A 20,502-nucleotide genomic window follows, 5' to 3' on the forward strand; every position below is an offset into this window, starting at 1 on the left:
GTCCACCTTGGGGGGAAGAGCAAGAAAAGAGCTGCAAAACGTGACAATGAAAGATGTGAGGGGATGCTCTTGAGAAGCTTCACATTAAACAGTCACTACTCACTCTGCTCTCTGGACGATGTCATCGACGGGAGGCACCAAGACAGAAAGGGTCGTCGCGGTTTCATGAGCTGGTCTCAGCGCGACAACAATACATTGGCCCTGTACTTAGTGCTGGGAAGGGTCAACAGCAGTGTTGAATCAAAGGGGCGCTGAGATAGCTCGTTGTGAAAGAGGTTGGGAAGATTTCTCGTCTTCATATCTGTCTGACGCTGCAGGAAATTCTTCTCCAGCTCAGGTTCAAGACTGTGCCGCTGTGATAGCAGACCCATTCATTTTCCCGATATGATAATCATTTTCCCAGCTTGTAGCTGTTGTTCCGAACGCCATCGCTATGCTCGATACATCTTTCAAAATCATAAAGCCCCTGAAGGGACCGGCACCAATTCCCAGTTTCTTTCCCCTTCAGTAACATTTTCTTTGATCAAGGCCAACCCACGACGACCACAAAATCCTGCATGTGAGGCTGTTCTCGTCACCTGATGAAAGGAGCCATTGTTCGGTAGCGATTCGTCTGGAACCCAAACCGTCTCCTCCACTTGCTGCCACGGTTCTTCATGCCGCCGCGGATTGAATTTCGGCTTGCTTGTAGAGACGTCGATCAACCAGTGGACGGGTGTATATAATCGTTCGAAACGTCGAGTGAAGCTCAGCCAGGACAGTGTCGTAGAATCATAGGCGACCCGAACGAAAGGATTCATGTAGATGCCTGAATTCCGTGGTTCCGGGCTCTGAATGTCTGCTTGAATGAGACAGCATTCCGAAGCATCCCAGTATTGATCCTTCTCCGCACGGAACCGATAAGGCGCGGAGAAATTGCTGGGTCCTTGGTTACCGGCGGTTATCAACTCGTATTCACCCGGTCGTTTCTGGAAGAAGCGTGCGTCAAATGCAACCATGCCACCCCAACAGCTCCTGACCCGCACAGCATCTTTACCTTCAAGCACATCGTTGTGACTGGTTTCGTCACCACCTGCCGCAAACCAAGGGTAGAATGGCAACCCCATGCTGTAGCCCTCAGCATCTCTGGTTGCAAAAGTGTCGTAGAATTTGAAGGGATTGATGAAATCCACCGCACATGCCGCCCTGTATTCAGTCACTTCATCGGCAACGGTGTGTGTCGAAAAGAGTAGTTGGGCAGCTTCAACAGGGTGGAAAAAGACATCGTTCAGGTAGAGGAGTTTGTCGAACGTGGTATTGACCGCGTCCAGTGGCGCTAGTGCCCGATTTCTCACTTCGGCCAGATATTCAATGCGCTTTACCCGATCCTGTCCGTGGATGTGAATGTGAGGTAAGTTGTCAATGTTCAGATGGTCTTGGAACACCAGTGCATGCTCGCACAGCACCCGTTGTCCGAGCGCTTTCAACGCCTCCTTCGCCTCCGGGCCTGAATCGTTGACGTATATCGACAGAAATGTGTTCTGGGATCCCAATAACTCGATCAGGTCCAGCACGTTCTGTGCCCAGGTTCCGCTGAGCAGTTTCCCGCCTTTATCGTAGATGCTCGCTGCAATGAAAACCTTCTGATTATGTATGTTGACCCGGCCTGGTTCCTGAGACGCCAGCGCTCTTTCCCTCAATGCCTGATAGTGGGGTGGAAGATGGGTGTAGCCGGGGAAGAAGATGCCGCCTACAATGACAATAGCGGCGATACTGGTGAAGAAGATGTAAGAGAGGAGAATGAAGGTTCGAAGGAGGGATCTCGGCGTGCAGCCATAGCGTCGTGGAAGTCGTTTGGATCCGGCTCGAGGCCGCTGTAAAAGATGCTGCTTCCGCAGCCAGGCAGGGGCTAGGGCGATAAAGTGAGAGGAGATCGGTGGCTTCACCACGCTCGACACCGACTGGCCAGTAAGTAAATGGGTCTGGAAATCATCGCGGTCGGCATCCTCGTCGTCATAAGGTGACGAGTCGTCTCTCTCGTCCGATGAATGCGTACTCGCCCTCGACAGCTCATACTCGTTAGATCGGCGACAAGGATAACTCATTGTCTAGAAAGGGAATACGTGTGAGGAAATAAAGTGAGGGGCGTCAATGAAAAGAGCCGGCGCCATAAAGTTTTATGGAAGTCAGTCGCGACTTCAAGGGAAATATACAGGGTGAATCGAAAGTGAGTTGCAGGTGACCCTGGTGTAAGAGGTGGGCTGTGGGATGTCCAGGAGCAGGCAGAGGGCAAACAGAAGTAAATACGGACGCGCAATCAGAACATTCAATAGGGTCAGTAGCTGGTGTTTGTCCCGGTGCCACCAGACACAGTCCATCACAGACGAGCTGATCTCGACTCGCCCAAGCGTTGGACGGTGTTAGATTTCGCGAGCATAGCCACCGCGAGCGAAAGGGAACGTGTAAATTTTTGTGGACCTCGGGTCCCCTGGGCCTTGTGTTTGGCTGAAACTTGCCGGCCCCATGCCCCTTCGGGAATCTGGCACACATCGCGAGAAGGGAGACCGATTCCAGTGCCAACATGCGAAAGCGGAGAGTGGACAGGAACAACAGGCTACAACCTTTAACCAGGGGCAGCGCCCGCGGCAGTCTCGCCGCTGCCTGTCTAACCCAGTGCCTTGAAGCTCAAGCCTATGCGGTGGGCCTATGGTCGACTCACAGGCGTTTGAGGTTAGCTCCACCTTCCCCGAATTTTGGTTCATGCTGCGCTGAAACTGATTCCATCACGCTTTCGAGGTCACAAGCTCAGGATCAACCTGTGTAGCCACCTTTTAAGGAAGTCATGCTTCAGGCCTTGCAATGCTTATTTTTTGGGCGACGATCCAATCATCGACCCCTGCTTCTTCCCACTCGACGCAATTTGAACAATTGTGACGCCTGAGATGCGCCTCACCTCTGCCTGCTCACAGCAATACGGAGTACGGCCTCCAACATTTGCCCCTGATCATTTCCGTCATCCACAGATCTACCAGCCCGAGGCTCTCCACGTTGCCATGTCAGCAGCCACACTATTTAAAGACACGTTAGGCCCAACAACGCCCCTTTTCCAGAAGGCTGACGGGCGCGATGAGGCTGTTCCTGCACCACACAGTACATCTACTCCCCTCTTGCGCAGCGCAGTGCGCGTGCGGTCGGTGTTGCGCGTGCAGCATTCGCAAGCTTTGCAACATGTCGCGAGTCCTTCCAAGAATCACGACATCATCCCGTCTTCCCGCTTCTCTCTATCCACTCCATGTTCGCTGCGTCCCGAAGTGCGGAGTAGCTCCCGAACGTGGCCTCCCAACTGCAGCTAAAGATCCCGCTAGAATTTCAAAGAGGTGGCAGGAAGTGTAACCTGGTTCGATTGAACTGTGACAACCAATGGACCTGGAATGCATCTCCTCGGTGAAATGGCCACAGCCCCATGTCTGGCCCGGGCTTCAGCAAGTATGTCCAGTCACTGCTCATCCCGCAACCAATGCATTCCAGCTTTGGTAGAGCACCACGACCCGAACGGCTTCTCGCCATGAAGCACCCATACTCGTAGAGCATGGTTCGGACACTCCTGCCGGCGACACAGCGCCTGACCATTCGTCGGGGGATCATACCCCGATTTGGATTCAAGAATACTGTAAACAGTCGCACCCCAAAGGCAAAGACGTTGCCTCATACTGCACTAACTAGGATTTCGGCGCCAAAACCTGCGCTCTACGAGTTTCTGCGAAGCTAGGGCACCGTCCTTGTGGATGACCTCGAGCAGAGAATTCCACCCTCGGCAATTAAACACACCACCCAGTATTCCCCTTCCCCCCAGTCACCCCGCCAGTCACCAGTGACAGTCACCGTCCACCAACCACAGTCTACCTATCTAAATTCAGAAGTGGTGATGAGCATGGTGAGGTTGGAAGGGCCAGTTGGAACGAACCCATTTTTTTTGGCGAGGCGCAGCTAACTGCCACTACGACAGCTCGACGTACTAACCACGGAGTAACTTTGGGTTGCGATGAAGTAGACGACGTGCCCGTCCCTTGGACGCTAAAGGTGACAACGGTAATTACGTACTTTGTACGCGAGCGGCATGCTCAGCCTTATGATTGAGGTTGCAAAACTCGACCGCTATACGACTTCGTGACGTATCGTGACAATTAACATAGTGTTGACGCTCATTGCTGCCTCCTGGATCATGCGGTCTATCCTCGTCCCTGTAAACGAAGGTATAAGAGAGTGCCGAAATCACGGCAGATCTACGAACTTCTTGACTATGACGTCCTAGGAATCTGCTTTTGTCACGAACTGGATGGGTGGTCTGTTCCGCACAGCAAGGATGGGCTGTCAGCTGTGCGGCTACAAGCCTCGCGATTTTGAGCGTATTATTCACAACATGGCCGTCCGTCAAGACGGAAAGGACCTGCTCAGGCCCTTCGCCAGTCCTGCTCAGGTCCCCTTTCCGGGCCTCTCCCTCATTGGATCACCCACTTCACATGTATATAGCCCACCCATGGGACAGCAACTTTACGTGTACATCCGTAGATACCTCAAAGAATAGCGGCGGAGTCTGCGTGGTGATTCGATCGATCTCGATTCGCACTTCCGAACATGGTAAAATCGAACGCTCTACCCGCATGTCGCCCGTTCAAGTAACAGCCTCGTGGCTATAATGAGCTGTGTGCTTGTTCAAATTTTTTGGTCTCGGGTCCGAGAGGGCGGCTTCGTGAATCGAAATGCCGCCTCTTGCATTGCAAGTAAAGCATTTTGAAATGCAAGTAAACCGATGGTGGCTAAAGCCTCAAATAAGGTATTGGCAAATACGCCTGGCGGTCTCTTGTGTCCCGCCATCAGCTGCAGAATCCTCTCGCTGCATGCATTCTTCGGTCAGACGTCGACCCTCGAGATGGGCAGCCTTGAAGACCATAGCATTATCTGACCTGAAACAAGTCAGTCGGCCCTTCAGAAGCGGCTCTTGAGAGTTCCGCTCTCTAGGACGGACCAGCAAAGTGACGTTTGATCGCAACTCATGTAAGAGATGTAATAGACCGACTTACCTTCGCCCTTTAATTGGCGTCCGTGCCATTTCTCTGAGACGGTTTCCTCATTTCGCAGGGCGATATTGCTGTCAAAGGACGGGTATCTTGAGATTGAAAGCATTTCTTCGCTTCGCAAGGGGCACCATCTCATCCAACTTGGGGTGCAAATTGACATCGGTCTCCATTGAGTGAGACATCGTCTGAAGAACTACCTGAAGTCTGTCTCTATGTCGGCACGGATTGATGCGGCAGTCCGATCTACGTCTACGTGACCCGTTGGCGATGTATCCCTTGACGACCAGCACCATGGATGCGCCTTGATGAGATTCGATGAATGCGGCAGGGTGGCAAAACTGATTGACCCTGCAGATTAGCGAAGAGAGAGTAGTACTCGGGCTCCGCCATGCAACCAACCACAGAGATTGCCCACTGCAGCCACTCCGCATGAAGCGTGGCCGGCCATTGGGATATTTTGGCAGCTGGTTGTAGGTCCCCTGTCTTCCTCTCTGGACCAACTGACCAGACCTTTTTCCACGACAGAGGGCGTGCTCGCATTTCGGCCTGGTCGAACTGTGGCCCATTTTCCCTTTCACGAGTCCTATCGTTTTTTGAACAATCACCTGATTCTCCGCTGCGAGAGTCCGCTCTCCTGGCTGACCGTCCGGCGGCTGGGAGGCATCCATCCCGCTTGGGAAATCGACCCGCCCCTGGACTCGGAGCCTCCGAAGCTTCAGCGACCACAAGATCAAATGGCCTGGGCCACCATGACTACTGGGGAGGGGGAGAGAGCGGTCGCCCCTCCGGAGTTGAGTGAGATCTATGCTCTACGAGGACCGCGAAGGATAGGCGGGGCTTAGATGGCAGAGGAACTTTCATGCTTACTACCTTTTATTTCTGATAAGGCCCCGTCAAGGCAAGGAAGCTCGGTGTCCTCTCTCGAGCAAGGGCGACCAGGGTTTTCGCACTACCCTCACTTCTTTGGTGCAGCGCTGTTACCCCCATCGTACATCGTGGTCCTCCCCTCCATGACCTTGATCCACTCGGGAGTCTGATATGCCTTTTCAGCGTACTCCTTGAGCTCCTGCGGAATGATCCCATGGCGTCCGACATCCTGTAACCTCGCGAGCAAGACGACCAAGTCGGCGTCGAGCGCCGTGGGCTTTTGATAGCCCCATAGCCACGGGCCAGAATCCGGGCGGAGCAGCGGGACGAGCCCGTTCAGATATTTCTGGCACTTGTCCACCTCAGCCTGCATCTTGGCGGGTTCGAGGGCATGCACTTTGTCTCGTCGAAGACTGTCATTATCAGGTCAGAATTTTGCGCCGCGAAATAAACATCCCGCGACGTGTCAGGGGACGTGGGGAAAGGAGCATGAAACCCGGGCAAAAACTTATGGCGCCACAGGTGGAGGTTGTGACTGACATCATGAGCTTGTACTCCAAAGCCTTGCGATACTCGTCGCTAATGTCGGGATTCGCCAACCGTTTCAACACGGCATCGGCAAATCCGGAGGCCAGTTTGGGGCTTTTGACGAAGGATAGGGTGAAAAAGTTCATGGCGTGCATTTCGTCGAGCAGTCTCTTGATGTCGTCCGTGTGCTCCGGTGGGTGGAGAGCGGGATATCGCTCCGCGATATATTTGGAGATGGCCGTGGTTTGTGCCAGTGGAAAGGAGAAGGCGACCGGGCTGCCCAGGACAGGAACCTGAGCTCATCCGCCTATCCTCTCCCCCTTGGGGGGACATGCGGATGCACGATTAGCCCCGTCTTGGACGTTTCAGAGTCAAATCAAGAACACGGTGAGAAGGTGGTCAAAGGGGCCGGTGGTTGAATTGAACTATATTCTCACTTGACCGTTCGGATTCACTTCGAGCAGGTATTTTTCCGACAGCTGCTCCTCCTTGAAGATATCAATCACTTCCTCCGTGACGTTCATCGCGGACGCGGCATTTTGGGGATCCCCCCGGATCCTCAGAAGGTAGCGGATCATGATTGAACAGAGCGAGTAATAATGGTGGTATAAGGTGTACGGGTTCCCCTCGGTGCCATTTGTTTGGGACGCCATCGGTGAGACGGGCCGGGTGATTCAAATTTACTGTGTTTAAAGAAGGGAAGGGATAGCCGGTGGGTGAATACAGCAACGGACGCTTCAGAACATTTTCGAGTCACTCGATTGCTATTCCCCTCTGCTCTTATAGGATACATACCGAGTCCCATGGCTGAGGCCGGCCAACGTCCATCCTCCCGCTGCCAGGAATCTCGGTCGGTCGTTGACGGCACCCAGTCTCGAATCGCCTCAATAGGGCCATTGGGTTTCGCATTCGGCCAGGCTGGAAGGGGAGGGAGATGCTTAATAACCCTCCAGGCTCATCGTTCCGGGTATCGCGGAATTTCATCCTTCCGGGTTTCACGGAATGAATCACGGAAATCGAACACGGCTCAAGCTTTCTCCGCAGATTTGAGTGCGGCGGGACGGTTCAGGTGTCCTTGGACCCCGGATTGTCCGCCGACGCGCTTGTGCCTGGCTCGCGAATTCAGACCGCGGTATTGAGAGCGTGAACTTGTGGCACAGTCCTCACCCTGTCTACGAACCGCCACGACCGAGCTGGTTGGAATAGTGTCCGCCAGCCAGACGGGATGCGATGACACAGAATATCGTGAACAGAAAAGCAATGCCGAGAGAGGTGTGGTGACAAACACTGGCGGAGGTCTTTCGTCGACCAGGGGGACTCGCAAGCTTCGAGGTACTCTGCAAACCAGGTTTGTGTGTCGAACCCAAGTCCACGCCACTGGAGATCACCACGTCGTGGGGAATCGACACACGGAGACAAAGATGCTCTTCCCGAGGATTCTGCGCTGGGAGGACATTTGGGTCCTTCATCCGACGGCGAATGCTGCCATGGTGGTTGTGGCGCCCATCATCTTCTACGTCAATGCGTGAAATGATCCGGATTGTAGGGTGAGTTATGATGCTATCTACGACAGAGGATCCAGTCGCCCCTGGATCTATTCATTCTTCAGGTGCACCATACTATTCAATATCTCTTCAAGTCAACTTTCTTTCTGAACCTTCTTCTAGTTCTGTGGTTCTCGAACTTGTTCGCACAGGGCCCAAGGTGGCTAACGCGTCTGTTCCTGGGCTCAACCAAGGATGGCGAATCTCCCCTCAACAGGCTTCTTTTCCTTTGCCGGCGGCATCTCTCCCACTGGCTTCCCAATGACCATCTGGGACAATAGCTGCCACTCACGCGGGATTTTCTCAGACCAGGTCTGCTGTACCTTTTCGTCGATGAGGGGATTATAATGCTGCACATTTGCTCCCAGCCCCTCTGCTTCCAGTGCGGTCCAGACGAGCAATTGGTGCATGCCACTTGTCTGTTCACGCCAGCCGGGGAACTTATCGGCATACATCTTAAACGCCTGAAGAGGCTCAAACGGCGTCGGGTCCTCGAAGAAGAGGATCGTGCCATAAGCTCCCTGAAATCCGGTGATCTTGGACTCGGTCGCCTGTGCCTGTTCCGCTGCCACGAGGGGCGTCACTCCGGCGCGGACGATGTCCCATAGTTTTCGGTGCTCGTCTCCCAGCAAGACAATGATGCGGGTGCTTTGTGTGTTAAAGGCGGACGGAGTGGCCAAGAGGACTTTCTGGACGATCTCTCCCAGCCTTTCCTTGGAGATGGTGGTTTCACCAGAGAGTTTGTAGACCGATCGGCGTTCGGCAACCGCTGCAATGAGGCTGTCTGCAGTGTTGGGCGACATGATTCGAGGTTCGGGAGAGGCGCAGATATGTGTCCCTGAATTAGCGAGAATTTCTGGTTACGGAGGTTTATTTTGGTGATGACGGTGTGAGAAGTCCAGCATGTCGATATATGGCTCGCATGTGTGAACCCAGTTTTGTCTCTTCTTTTAGTCCTGGCTGCAGTCGTGGGTGTGGGCAAAGTTGGCAAGGCTCTGAGCATCAGGAGCAGGCGATTTGGTAATCTGGGCGGAAACATCCCGACCATCTATCTTCCTGGGCTTTCTATTGGTATAATAATCGGAAAATGCGGCGTCTCGGAAAATTCCGAACTCGAGTGGGACAATCGTTGGGGGGGGGGGGGGGGCGATCATTGTCCCTGAAGCTCGACGACCAACTTCTCAGCTCGGCCAGGTACCCTCCTATTCTTGAAATCTGGAATTGCCAACAAGTGGACGAACTTGGGGGGTTTCCCGCGCGGACCGGAGCTCGTCAGCGTCGAGACATCGAGGAAACAGAGTGGTCTGAGGCTGCCCAGCGGCACTGCCCACATATTGGATTCTGTCAAATTCCCCCATGTTCACCTGTTGATGACTTCTCGAAGATTGATTCATTGCTTTGAAGCCCCATTGTCATCCTCAGGACTTGTGCATACGTTCGCAGTTGCCAATATACCGAGAGATTATGACAGACATAGCAACGCGTCAACATCACGTAATGAGCACCGATACCTTGGAGGTTGACCACTTGATTGTTGGAGCAGGTCCTGCTGGAGCGTCTCTGGCTTGTTTTCTGGGGAAACATGGTGAGTGTTTCAACGACACGGCTGAACTGGGTCCTATATTCACATTCCCGATCATCTAACCGGCAGCGTGTTTTGGACGATAGGATTGACCGGATTGATCATAAGCTCCGCCCCGTCGTCTGCGAATACACCTCGAGCTCATATCATCAATCAGCCTACCTTGGGTAAGTTGGCAACCTGTCTCCTCCGAGATTCCATTATCTAAAATCGTGGTCTTTGGGAATTTCCTAAGAATGCATTCGCGACTTGGATATGGACATCGAAAATGAGTTCCTGAAGCTGGGGTACGCCGGCCCTGAGAAGGGGCTTACGCGTTGGTGCAGCACGATGAAAGGGAGAGAATTTGGTCGGGTTCATTCATGGGGCAGTGGTCCCAAGCGAAGGGTGCGTATCTTACTTTTCCAACGGTACATGTCATGTGTAGTTCATTGACGGGGACCTTGCTTCACGCAGGGCGATTTCGAACAGCACAGCCCTTGCACGCACCTGGAGTTCCCTCAAACCCTTATGGAGCCCATCCTGCTCAGATATGCCACTCAACATGGATTCCCTTGTCGCTTTAGCACTCGACTGACCCGATTTGACACTTCTGCACCAGACTCCGTCCTTGCAGAAATCGAAGATCGGATCTACGGCACGACTCAGAAAGTCAGATGCAAGTATCTTTACGGAGCAGATGGTGCCAAAAGCATCGTCGTCAAACAGCTTGGATTACCAATGTCTATCAAACCGAGCCAAGGGATTGCGCTGAATGTTTTGATTCGAGCTGATCTATCGGACATAATGAAGTCGCGAACTGGGAATCTTCACTACATCATCCAACCGGATGCGGAGCAGCAGGACTTTGCCGCGTGGTCAATCATGAGAATGGTAAAGCCGTGGTACGAATGGCTAGTGATAATGATGTACAAGCCAACATGTCCGGCCGATTTCATGCCTGAGAAAAAGCAGGTTGAGGATCAGGTCAAGGCCGTAATAGGTGACGGGTCAACAACAGTCGACATCCTCCGCATAGACAAGTGGATCATCAACGAGACTGTAGCAGAGTGCTACAGTAAAGGCCAGGTGTAAGAGTCACTCCCTCCGTCAACCTGCAGAACATTACTGAATAGGACCAGATTTTGCCTGGGTGACGCGGTACATAGACACCCCCCAATGAATGGGCTCGGATCGAACACCTGCATCCAAGATGCTGCCAACCTCGCATGGAAAGTGGCCCTGGTCGAGAAGGGTAGGTTTGATTTCCCAGAGAGTTGCTTATGGGGTTCGGGGTGCCTTGAAGTGAGATCAACTCATTAACGAGAGGTAGGACTTGCGGGGAGATCCCTGCTGGACAGCTATACTGCCGAGCGGGCACCAGTAGGAGCTGGAGTGGTTCGCCGGTAGAGTCCTCGCATCCTTCGGCAATATAGAGACGTTTGCGGCTGACGGCTCCGAATTTCAGGGCAAATTCTTCTCTGAGAGAACATATACCTATCTTTGAAGCTCTTGGCTTTCTCAGCCCCTCTTTGCAGGAACGGAAGCAACAATTGGCCATCCTGGATGAAGTATCCGAGCGTGGTCGAGTTCGCCGTCAGCAACTCATCGACTCGATTGATTATACGTGTCACGAGTTCCTGGCGCAAGGATCCGATATGGGACAGCGATATGACTCGTCGGCGATCTTTCTCGACGACGCAGGAGAGCCTCCGAAGCCACCTGCAGATCCCGTCTTATATTACGAGCCCCATACATACCCAGGGTTAAGACTACCACATGCCTGGCTGAACACGAGCATTCCACAGAAGCCGTTGTCCACATTAGATCTGAGCGGCAAAGGCCGATTCACTCTCTTTACTGGCCATGGAGGAGACATGTGGCTGGACGCTGCTGCCAAAGTCAAAGAAGACCTAGGCGTAGAGGTGGCGGTATTTGCGGTCGGCTTTGGTCTGGAGTATGAAGCCGTCTATAATGACTGGTATCATCGCCGTGAAGTCAACGAAGACGGCTGTGTCTTGGTTCGTCCCGACAATTTCGTGGCGTGGAGAAGCAGGAGTCTGGCCGAGGACTGCCCGGCGACGTTGCTCAGCGTGATGAGGAAGATTTTGTGCCTTTAAAGGCAGGAGATCAGTCTCATCTAGTCTACACAGTTGTACACAGTTGCTCAGCTCGCGACATCCTCTGTTGATATGCTGCCGCACCACACAGCGGCGCCAGCCACTCGCGCGTAATAGCGAGACTTGAGCTACTCTCAGAACAGAATAGCGAATAGGATCCGGCCTCAGACTGCCAGCCTTCCCCCAGGCTGATATGCCCCAGGCACGGAGCAAGTCCGCACTCCTCCTTCCCCAGACTTGGACGCTTGGCACGTCCCCCTCTTCCACGGTAGGAAATCGCCTTCCTACTGACAAATCAACTCTCTCCGGTCGTCTTGGGTCGATGGCAAGTGTGAGCATCACTTTGTTGGTGTACAGTGTGAACAGTTGAAACCATGCCTGGTCCATCGGAATCTCAGCCTACCATCAACGCAAAGACTGGTGGCAGGATTGCAAAAAAGGGGACACAACATTCCACTGGCCGTCGAAAGAGAGACCCTTACACCACGCACGCCTGCAATCGATGCAGAGCTGCCAAAGTTCGTTGTGATGGCCGCCTTCCGTGTACAGCCTGCGCGGCGCGTGACCCGTCGACGTGTCACTACAGTGCACAGTATTTGCCGACCTTCTTGGTGGAAGAGCGGCAGCCAGAGGACAGGGAACGACTCCTACCCAGCCTCGAAGCTCTCAACCGCACAGCAAGAACTGACTTCAACAAGGCCAATGCAGACTCCTTTCATACATCGCTGTTAGCGCTCCTTGAGCAGCAGGGCCAGAGGCTAGACCTTTTGACAGGACAAATGGTAATGCTGACCGGCGCTCAAAGGCTATCTGGCCCACCGAGTGAAAGGGAACACGGTTCTGAAAGAACTCATAAACGGGCATTGCCATTGCTACACAGCCAAACGAGCTCGCTGTTTTGCATAAATGTGATTGATTCTGGGGCACAACAGTTCGACGGCTCCTACAAGCCAACGTCACAACTTGCCTCAATGCCCACATCGGCGCCGTCGCCCTTCTGGATCATCCAGGGAGAGATCATCGACGGGGGATGGAGCGATATGACCGCGAGCGATGCCTCTGATACTCCAAAGTCAGCGTCACACATGAACTTGCCTCAGATACACTCCCCTTCGAGCTTGATCTACCCGCTGGAAGAGCTGGACGACAACAAGATTATGCAAACCATAGAATCGTATGGGATTTTGGAAGGGCTCATGTATCCCATTGTCGATACGGCCGATGTTATGCGAATAGCGGAATGCTTCACGGACGCCCGGGCGCGTTACTCAAATCAAAGGCCACCCGAGTTCCAGACCTTTGAATTATGCCAGAGTGAGCTGACCATTCTAAAGCTGGTTTTAGCGACAGGGCTGCTTACAGAGGGCGATATGCACAATACGATGGCACTGAGGCTTTTCCAAAGCGTCCATTCAGAGGTGGAATCGATGCTATGGAGCGATGCTGTGGACCTGAAAGATTTGGTATCGATGACATTGATGGTGATGGCCCCTTCTACAGAGATCCAACCCTTGAGAAGACTGACTGGTGTCTGCCAGAGCATTTTCTATCTACGTCGTGGACTTTGGCGCCGCGGATGGCGCTTCCTAGGAAACGTCACACGAATCATTCTAGAGCTCGGGTTGAATCGAGAGATTGTGCTCGTTCGCTCCTTCCCCGATGCATCAACTCGTTCCTGGGCCATCAACACCATCTGGACAGTTTACGTTCTTGAACGCCAGCTCAGCTACGGGCTGGGAGTAGCAAACGCTGCTCAAGAGCTCCATCTCGAGCAAACATTTCCCCGGCCTGTAGGTCCCGACCTTGGCAGCCCTGCCTTTCCGGTCGCTGGAAGTGGCTAACTGATGGCGTGTATCAGCTCGGGGCAGTCTTCTTGACAGCCATGGTCGACTACGCACGGATCGGAAAGCAAGCCACGGATGATCTCTTCTGTGACAGTAGAGACACCAGACCTCAACTTTTGCATAATTGGCAAGAAAAGTATGCATTTTTCCAATACCAACTTGAACGATGGACCCAATACACCTATAGCGACTTGGAACGCACCAAAGTCAATGAGAAGGGGAAAGCAGCTCTCAATTTGGTGCGCACAACCCTCTCCTTGCGAGCGAACCATCTTCGAACCCTGATTTCCCGGGCCTTTCTCTGCACAACTCTCCGCGACGCAGCGCCCGCAGATATTTGGGCCACCTCTGTGGACGTGGCCACAGACACAGTGCAAATAGTGGCAGGGTTGGATAATTCTACAAAGGAATACCGCTTCAACCAGGCCATATTCAACCATTTCCTCATCTCGGCTTTGGATGTCCTGCTTTTCGCGACCACAGTCGGTTCTTCGAAACGCGGAAATCCCTCTGCCAATGGAAAGGAGATCCTCATGACGGAAGAAATTCGTCTCAAAGCCCGTCAGAGCTCCTTGGTTTCGCTGCACCTCCTTCGTACTCTGGCCGAGACCACGCATCACTCCAAATATCTCTGGGAACGCATGCGAGGAGTGGCAGCTCAGCTGAATTTGAGCAATTATTTGTTTACTACGGCGCCGACATCACACAGCGCGTCCGGTGGAAATGCAGGCCCAGAACTCCAAGGACAAGTTGCAGCAAGTGAGCCAGCCGACCAGGCAGGTACTGACAACTTCTCTTTAACGGTGGAGCAAGCAAATAGCATGAGCGTTGGCCAGACTGACACCAACACTGGAGGACTGAGACTCTCTCGTCCTGTCGAAGATCACGCTGCCTGGGACTGGGCCGGAGACTTGCTCCTGTCAGAGTTTGAGTTTCTGTCAGATAATAGCTCACTTCGACTATTCCCTTGATTGAGGAACGTTCAGTGGAAAGGGGTTACCCTGTATATGCCTCTCTGGATGCATCTCTTGCGCCAGGCTGACGAGGCAAAGACTCGAACTGGGGGCACGATGGATCTATCCATCGGCCATCGCCAACTAGTATCTTAGTATCCGTGCTCGTGGCACCAGCGGTGCTATGACTCTTCTTGAAGGCACATCTGTTCATAGGGTTTCATTCAAGTGTCTCTCTGTTGGTTACTCCTCTTGAAGTCGCATCTGTTCATAGCGTTTCATTTCAAGTGTCTATCTGTTGGCATACTGGTAGCATGCACCAGTGGGACTCTCTCGGGCCTGTGACCTTTAGAAACACCGACCCCAAAGACAATCGCAGAGATGAATGGCTGTCTCCAAGCCCGAGGTGGTCCTCCCGAGGCGGTCCTCCTTTCTGGCGTTTATTCATTCCATGCTGCCCGCGTCAGGCCCGCGTCAGAATGGACTTGAGAACTCACCTCCACCAAGGGGCCAACGTAGTAATTGCTTGTTTGACAGGGCATGGGCCGCGAGTGTGCCTGTCGACTGAGTTGTCCAATCCATATGTCTGACTGATGGCGTTATTAATGTGGTCATGTGCCGAAGGTTCGCAATAAATCTGAAGGATTAGTGTAGCCGCACCCCTCCAGCTTGAACCTGGCGAGGTGTTGAATCTCTTAGGTTGCGCCTCAGTTGGGGGGTTTCAGTCGCCGCCTCATGGCTCTCAGTGCAAGACCCTCATGCGGTCGGGTCGCTTCTTCGTCATTCGCCACGGTGATAGTACCAGGGAGTGAGATTGACCGGCGCCGTTGATTAAAGACAGCGGACACCGCTACGGCGCGCATATACTGGACTCAGCAAAGTGGGAGTTGATCGGAATTTGGCGAGGATGTCATGTCACCACTCTTTTCGTGCGAAGATGGCACCGCTCTCCTTGTGCGAGGATGTTACTACTCTCCTTATATAAGGATATCACTACTCCTTTTATATAAGGATGTTACTACTCTCTTTATGCGAGGATGTTACTACTCTCTTTGTGCGGAGATACGTTATTTTTGAGAGATTATTTCCCCCGACTGGCATCGGCTGACGCTGGCTTCGACTGTCACTTCGGACTGCCATGGACTCACGCTGGCTTCGATTGTCGCTTCTGGGCCAGCCAGCCCTCATAACTATTTGTCCACAGGACTCTACGGATTCTGCCTTGGACCAGTGGCGTTTCCCGGCATGCTCTACATCGTTGTTATTTCGACCGAAATCACCGTCTCGGCTCTCTCAAAGCCCCGAACGAGGCGCGCAAATTCATCTCAGCGCCACTTATGGTCATCCGGCAGGGAGCTGCATCCAGCTTGTTCTGTTCTGTTCCCGTGCTACGACGCCTCTCTCTTCCTGAAGCGGATGATGGGTCCATTTCGTGCTGCTGCCATGTGATCCAAGAGCTGGTATTCGAGTGCGTCCGAATCCGGGCTGCGCAAACGGGTTTCCCTTCCGCCTCCCAGGTACTTCAGCTCGAACATCCACACGGCACGGGCAATGGTGAGTCGCAGCTCCATCAGCGCCAGCCGCCATCCAATGCACATTCTGCTTCCGTAGGAGAATGGTGTCAGAGCGTCATGGCATCGCCTGACGGCGTCCTCGCTCGTCTGATCGGGCAACCAGCGCTCGGGGATATGTTTGTGAGGGCAAGGATAGATCGTGGCGTTGTGATGGAGAGTGTAGATGGGGACGGCTAAGTCAATACCTGGAGGAAAATGTTCGCCGCAGACGCGGAGGCCGCCCGGGAGGACTTCGCGCGGCAGGACTCCAGGAAGGCTGGGGCTGATGCGAAGAGTCTCGTTGACCACGGCGTGTAGGTATCGACACGAGTCCAGTAGCGGTCCGAGTCGGATGGCGTCGACATTGGGGAAGGTGGATCGCACCTCGGCGGTCAGCTTCGCCAGCGTCTTGGGATTTTGGGTGATGTAGAAAAAATTCGCCGCAAGCTGGGTGGCCGTGGTATCCGAACCTGTTTTCACCCCCTCCCAGCGGAGAGAGAGGCAGTCAGCACGTCTCAGGAGGCTACTGGGCATGTCGTTACCTCCAATGATCAATGTCCTAGCCTCGGAGAAGATCTCTCGCGGATCGGAATAAGTTGGACGGCCATCCTTCTCTTTGGCCGTGCTCAGATACCAAAAGAAGTCTTTTCTGCTTTGATCGGCCTTGAGCCGGATTTCGGCCTGTTGCTTGGCGTACTTGATCAGTTGGGAACCTCGTTTGACGATGTCGGGAAAGAGGATCTTGTCCAGCCCCCATCTATTGACGAAGGGGCTTGAGCCGGCCTATGGCGGGCGGTGCGAGTTAGTCTGAAGCCTCGTTGTAAAATCTGGCTCCGGAGGGGGGGAGGGGATACGGTGCTTCCATACAATCAGTTCACGGTGCACGGCCCCGTCGATGATCTCCGGGAGCTCCCTACTTTCATCGCCAGCAAGCATACCAAAATCTTTACCAAATACGAGATCTGCCATGACGTCGAAGGTCAAATAGTTGCCCCATTTACCCATGTCGGCCGTCCAACATTGCGCCTCGCTCTGGAACGTTTCTTCTCCCGAAGCTGCGTGGAACATCCGGCCAATGTGGAATTGCATGTAGTCCTCCATGGCTGCCAGAGCGGGTTCAGTGAAAGCCGGGGCCAAAACACGTCTTTTTCTGGCATGGAGCTGTCGATCACGAGCATTGAATGTGCTTTCTATCCCCGAATGCTCAATGGCCGGTTGGTAGAAGACGGACTTTTTGACGTTCTGATTGACCCCGTAGATTTCTATGACACTGGTCAGTCCGTCCGGCCCTCGTGAGCGTGAAAATGAAACTGAGAGGCTCCACCCCGGACGCACGTACCCTTGATGGCGGCTGCATCATTGACGGTGACTAAGTTCGGAGCGAGCCGTACAAATTTGCCTGGCAAAAGGTTCAACTTGATCAGAAGGTCTCGGCTGAAAGCTCCCTGGCCCGCTCACCATATTTCTGATGTGAATAGTACATGTCCAAATGTCTGTCTCCTTTGTATGCATGGTACACGGCATACCAGTTGCTGATTCTGGCCAGCAAGGGTCCCGGGTATTTGGCCAGCGGGTGGAAATAAAGTCGGTACACAATCAGTGCCAAAGTCTTGACCCAACGCCCGTTAGCAAAGCCACAGTCCAACAGGCTCGGAACCCGTCGTGGCGAGAACATACATAGCAGGCAACCGACAATATCGGCAACGTCAGTTTCCAAGCAAATGGGATTGACCAGAGGGTCTGCATGAACCTTGCAGGGCTATTTTCAGAGAGTGCCGACCCAAACATGGTTTCGGTAATTGTGAAGAGAAAAAAGCCCAAGAGGGTCAACGGTGTGGAATGGTGGTCGGCTCTGCAATCAGGGAACGTGGGTTGTGAGTACGACCCATTTTTAATGAACAGCTCCAGGAACTGCTTTTTCCGCACTTCGTGATCACACTTCAAGCAGTGTCTTCCAGCTTAATAATAGAGGACTCGATAACGGAGCACGAAAGCATCGAGAACACGGCGGGGAGAGGGATGGAGGCACAGTGACCGCTTGCCCCGCTGGTCTGGAGACCCCATGGGGTCATGACGAGGCTGCGCCATCAGGTGCGGAAAGCATTGGCCGGAGGACGGAGTACAGGGATCATGTTCCGGACGTTTCGGAACCGCCCATGACTGCCTTGCGATATTAATAATTGGGTGGCATATTGACGACTGAGCCCTTGCAATGCGTGAAGGACGTCACGTGATACACTGCTTGTACCAATGCAACGAGGATCCCTTTCAACTCCTGTCCGTGACCGCTCTAAAGGACAGGTCCACCTTGGTCTATATCCTCGAATCGTACCTTCTGTTGAATCTCTTGTCGGTCATCGGATTACTCTCGCCCATGGGAGAGTACTGAGAGCAGCAGGTAAGGATAACACCTCATTATATTAACCGGCATGCTGATACTGTCATAGCCTTGTGCCTTGCTTGCTAAATAACCGACAACACAATATCGATGCACTGATAACTCTCAGAAAGGCATCTAGAGACAGTCCGGATTGGATCAACAAAGCCCTCGTTGACACCTCAAGACCGCAGCTCTTCAGAGTGCCCTATTCTCTTCATCCCGACCTTCTTCGCTGATGACACCAAGTCCGAAATGGAAATACCCATTCTTACACTCAAACAGCACGCTTCTCTTCCTTTTGAGCTTGGGTTTTGGCGAGACTGGTTCCTAAGCAGTCCCACTCCTCCTCTTACCACTCTGCGACCTTAGGGGGTCATCCACCACCACCGGCGCCACACCGTTGCTGACACCTCCTGCGTGGCCGTGCAACGGCACGGTATGCGCGCGATCCACGCTCTGTTGGTGCTTTCCAGGTCCGATCGTGTCAAAGTCCTTCATGATATCCGGCCACATTTGCAGTATTCTTCGCTCAAATGCACCGAGGGGCTCTTCTGGAAGCTCAACCACGTCTGTTTTCCCCTCCTTCTGAAAAATCTCAACCTTCCCCTTCTTCTCGCCGTTGGGCGAGGGCTCTTCGACGAGTTTTTCCTTGTAGACATTCTTCTTCCAGACAACGTTCTTCATCTGCCCGACCGGACCCGGAGCATTCTTCGCAATGGGTGTGTCCGGGTTTGTCTCCACGCCGTGCATGACCCAGCCTTCCAATGCTTCGGAGTCATACTTGCCTTTGTCGTCGTAACCTCGGCCGTCCTTGCCCATGCGGATGCGAACACTGCTGTGGATGGTTTCACAGGTACGGCTGAGTCGTGGAAGTGCATGATGTGTATCTTCAAACGGCCTGAGGACGCGATGAAAGATCTTCCAAAGCATCCAGAAGAGTACGCCATGCTGGGAGGCCAGTTCTTGTTCGCGGTATTCGCCCGGCGTGCGGGTGCGAGAGCCGCCTAGCCTGAAGAAGAAGGACATACTATTGTGGATCTTCCCGAGGCCCCAAGGCCGAGGCTGAGGCACCGTGTTCTGGACGGTGGCCATACCGCCGCTCTTCGTAAATGTCTGATGACGGCCTACGAGCCTCAGGTCGTCCTTTTGAATTGGCTTGATCCAGTCCATAATGTAGTCGTGGTCAATGGTAAGAATTGGATCAAGATTGCTGACCATCCAGGCGAGAGTGAGGTTTGCGAGGGCCGTGTCGTCGTAACTCCCACCGACATCGCTGTGGACACCCGGAAACCAGCATTGCTTCAGTTCCTTCAGATCGTGTGGTTCCACGTGCGGCCAGTCCCAGATCGTGGGTGAAAAGGACCGTCGGTGTTCATCCAGCGCCAACGCTTGGAAGGCATACTCAATATTCGACTCGACACGCGTGTCGACAAAGGCGAAATCTCGGCTGGGCGGTTGTGGCAGCAGTCCGATCATGGGAATTCCCAGTCCACCCACGGTATCCCATACAGCCACACATTTGACCTTGATGTTCCTTCTCGTCAGTCCTTTGTCGATGAGCTTCTGCTGATAGTGAGGGTCGACGGGCGGTTTGTGGCCTCTGAACGGCAAGTCCGGCCACTTGGTCTTGAAGTCTTTCTTCTGCTGGTACTCCCAGTCTTCGAACACCTGGACGAAGTATTCCAGGCCGAGCGCGGTGAGGAGACCAGCGGCATTGATCAAGCTTGAGATTGAACGGGCGGTAAATGCGCCCCGCGAGAAGCCGAGCAGGAAGATCTCGTCCCCATGGTTGTAGTTGAGGCAGATAAAGCTGTACGCTTCACGAATGTGCTCCGCAAGACCTTCGCCAGTGGCACCGCCGATGACCCGGTCGTACAAAGATGGGGAGCCTGTACCGATTCCATTCTGATAAAATATGATCTGTGGTATCGGCTGGTGAGGAGTGACGGATTTGTCGACGCCGATGGGGGGAATTGCTCGAGCCACTCGAGTCACATTGCTGGGTGTCTGATAGTCACCATCCGAGTTAAGCCACGTTCCGTCACAGCACACGACGATGCGCTTCCGCGGTCCTGGAGGTGCCATGGTGTCCAGC

The 20,502-nt window shown here is 53.5% G+C and overlaps 7 protein-coding genes across 7 annotated transcripts; 2 read left to right on the forward strand and 5 right to left on the reverse strand.

Annotated features, from left to right (window-relative positions):
- Window positions 1-455: 455 nt before the first annotated feature.
- G647_09877 (uncharacterized protein) lies at window positions 456-2,084 on the reverse strand (the record flags this gene model as incomplete). The annotated part of the gene is made up of 1 exon (XM_008725869.1): window positions 456-2,084. One exon carries the CDS (start codon window positions 2,082-2,084, stop codon window positions 456-458), a length of 1,629 nt encoding a protein of 542 aa, XP_008724091.1.
- Window positions 2,085-6,012: 3,928 nt separating this feature from the next.
- Window positions 6,013-7,105, reverse strand: G647_09878 (uncharacterized protein; the record flags this gene model as incomplete). Its single annotated transcript, XM_008725870.1, has 3 exons — window positions 6,013-6,337; window positions 6,465-6,745; window positions 6,890-7,105. 3 exons carry the CDS (start codon window positions 7,103-7,105, stop codon window positions 6,013-6,015), a joined length of 822 nt encoding a protein of 273 aa, XP_008724092.1.
- Window positions 7,106-8,181: 1,076 nt separating this feature from the next.
- G647_09879 (uncharacterized protein) lies at window positions 8,182-8,799 on the reverse strand (the record flags this gene model as incomplete). Its single annotated transcript, XM_008725871.1, has 1 exon — window positions 8,182-8,799. One exon carries the CDS (start codon window positions 8,797-8,799, stop codon window positions 8,182-8,184), a length of 618 nt encoding a protein of 205 aa, XP_008724093.1.
- Window positions 8,800-10,088: 1,289 nt separating this feature from the next.
- G647_09880 (uncharacterized protein) lies at window positions 10,089-11,677 on the forward strand (the record flags this gene model as incomplete). The annotated part of the gene is made up of 4 exons (XM_008725872.1): window positions 10,089-10,648; window positions 10,700-10,812; window positions 10,891-10,963; window positions 11,026-11,677. The coding sequence occupies 4 exons, from the start codon at window positions 10,089-10,091 to the stop codon at window positions 11,675-11,677; spliced, it is 1,398 nt and encodes a 465-aa protein (XP_008724094.1).
- A 971-nt stretch (window positions 11,678-12,648) lies between these two features.
- Window positions 12,649-14,492, forward strand: G647_09881 (uncharacterized protein; the record flags this gene model as incomplete). Its single annotated transcript, XM_008725873.1, has 2 exons — window positions 12,649-13,467; window positions 13,536-14,492. The coding sequence occupies 2 exons, from the start codon at window positions 12,649-12,651 to the stop codon at window positions 14,490-14,492; spliced, it is 1,776 nt and encodes a 591-aa protein (XP_008724095.1).
- A 1,370-nt stretch (window positions 14,493-15,862) lies between these two features.
- Window positions 15,863-17,815, reverse strand: G647_09882 (uncharacterized protein; the record flags this gene model as incomplete). The annotated part of the gene is made up of 6 exons (XM_008725874.1): window positions 15,863-16,497; window positions 16,570-16,810; window positions 16,895-17,289; window positions 17,367-17,426; window positions 17,486-17,636; window positions 17,705-17,815. The coding sequence occupies 6 exons, from the start codon at window positions 17,813-17,815 to the stop codon at window positions 15,863-15,865; spliced, it is 1,593 nt and encodes a 530-aa protein (XP_008724096.1).
- Window positions 17,816-18,734: 919 nt separating this feature from the next.
- Window positions 18,735-20,492, reverse strand: G647_09883 (uncharacterized protein; the record flags this gene model as incomplete). The annotated part of the gene is made up of 1 exon (XM_008725875.1): window positions 18,735-20,492. One exon carries the CDS (start codon window positions 20,490-20,492, stop codon window positions 18,735-18,737), a length of 1,758 nt encoding a protein of 585 aa, XP_008724097.1.
- Between the last annotated feature and the right edge of the window lie 10 nt (window positions 20,493-20,502).

The sequence above is a fragment of the Cladophialophora carrionii genome (genome assembly GCF_000365165.1).
Source record: "Cladophialophora carrionii CBS 160.54 unplaced genomic scaffold supercont1.11, whole genome shotgun sequence".
Taxonomy (NCBI): Eukaryota; Fungi; Ascomycota; class Eurotiomycetes; order Chaetothyriales; family Herpotrichiellaceae; genus Cladophialophora; species Cladophialophora carrionii.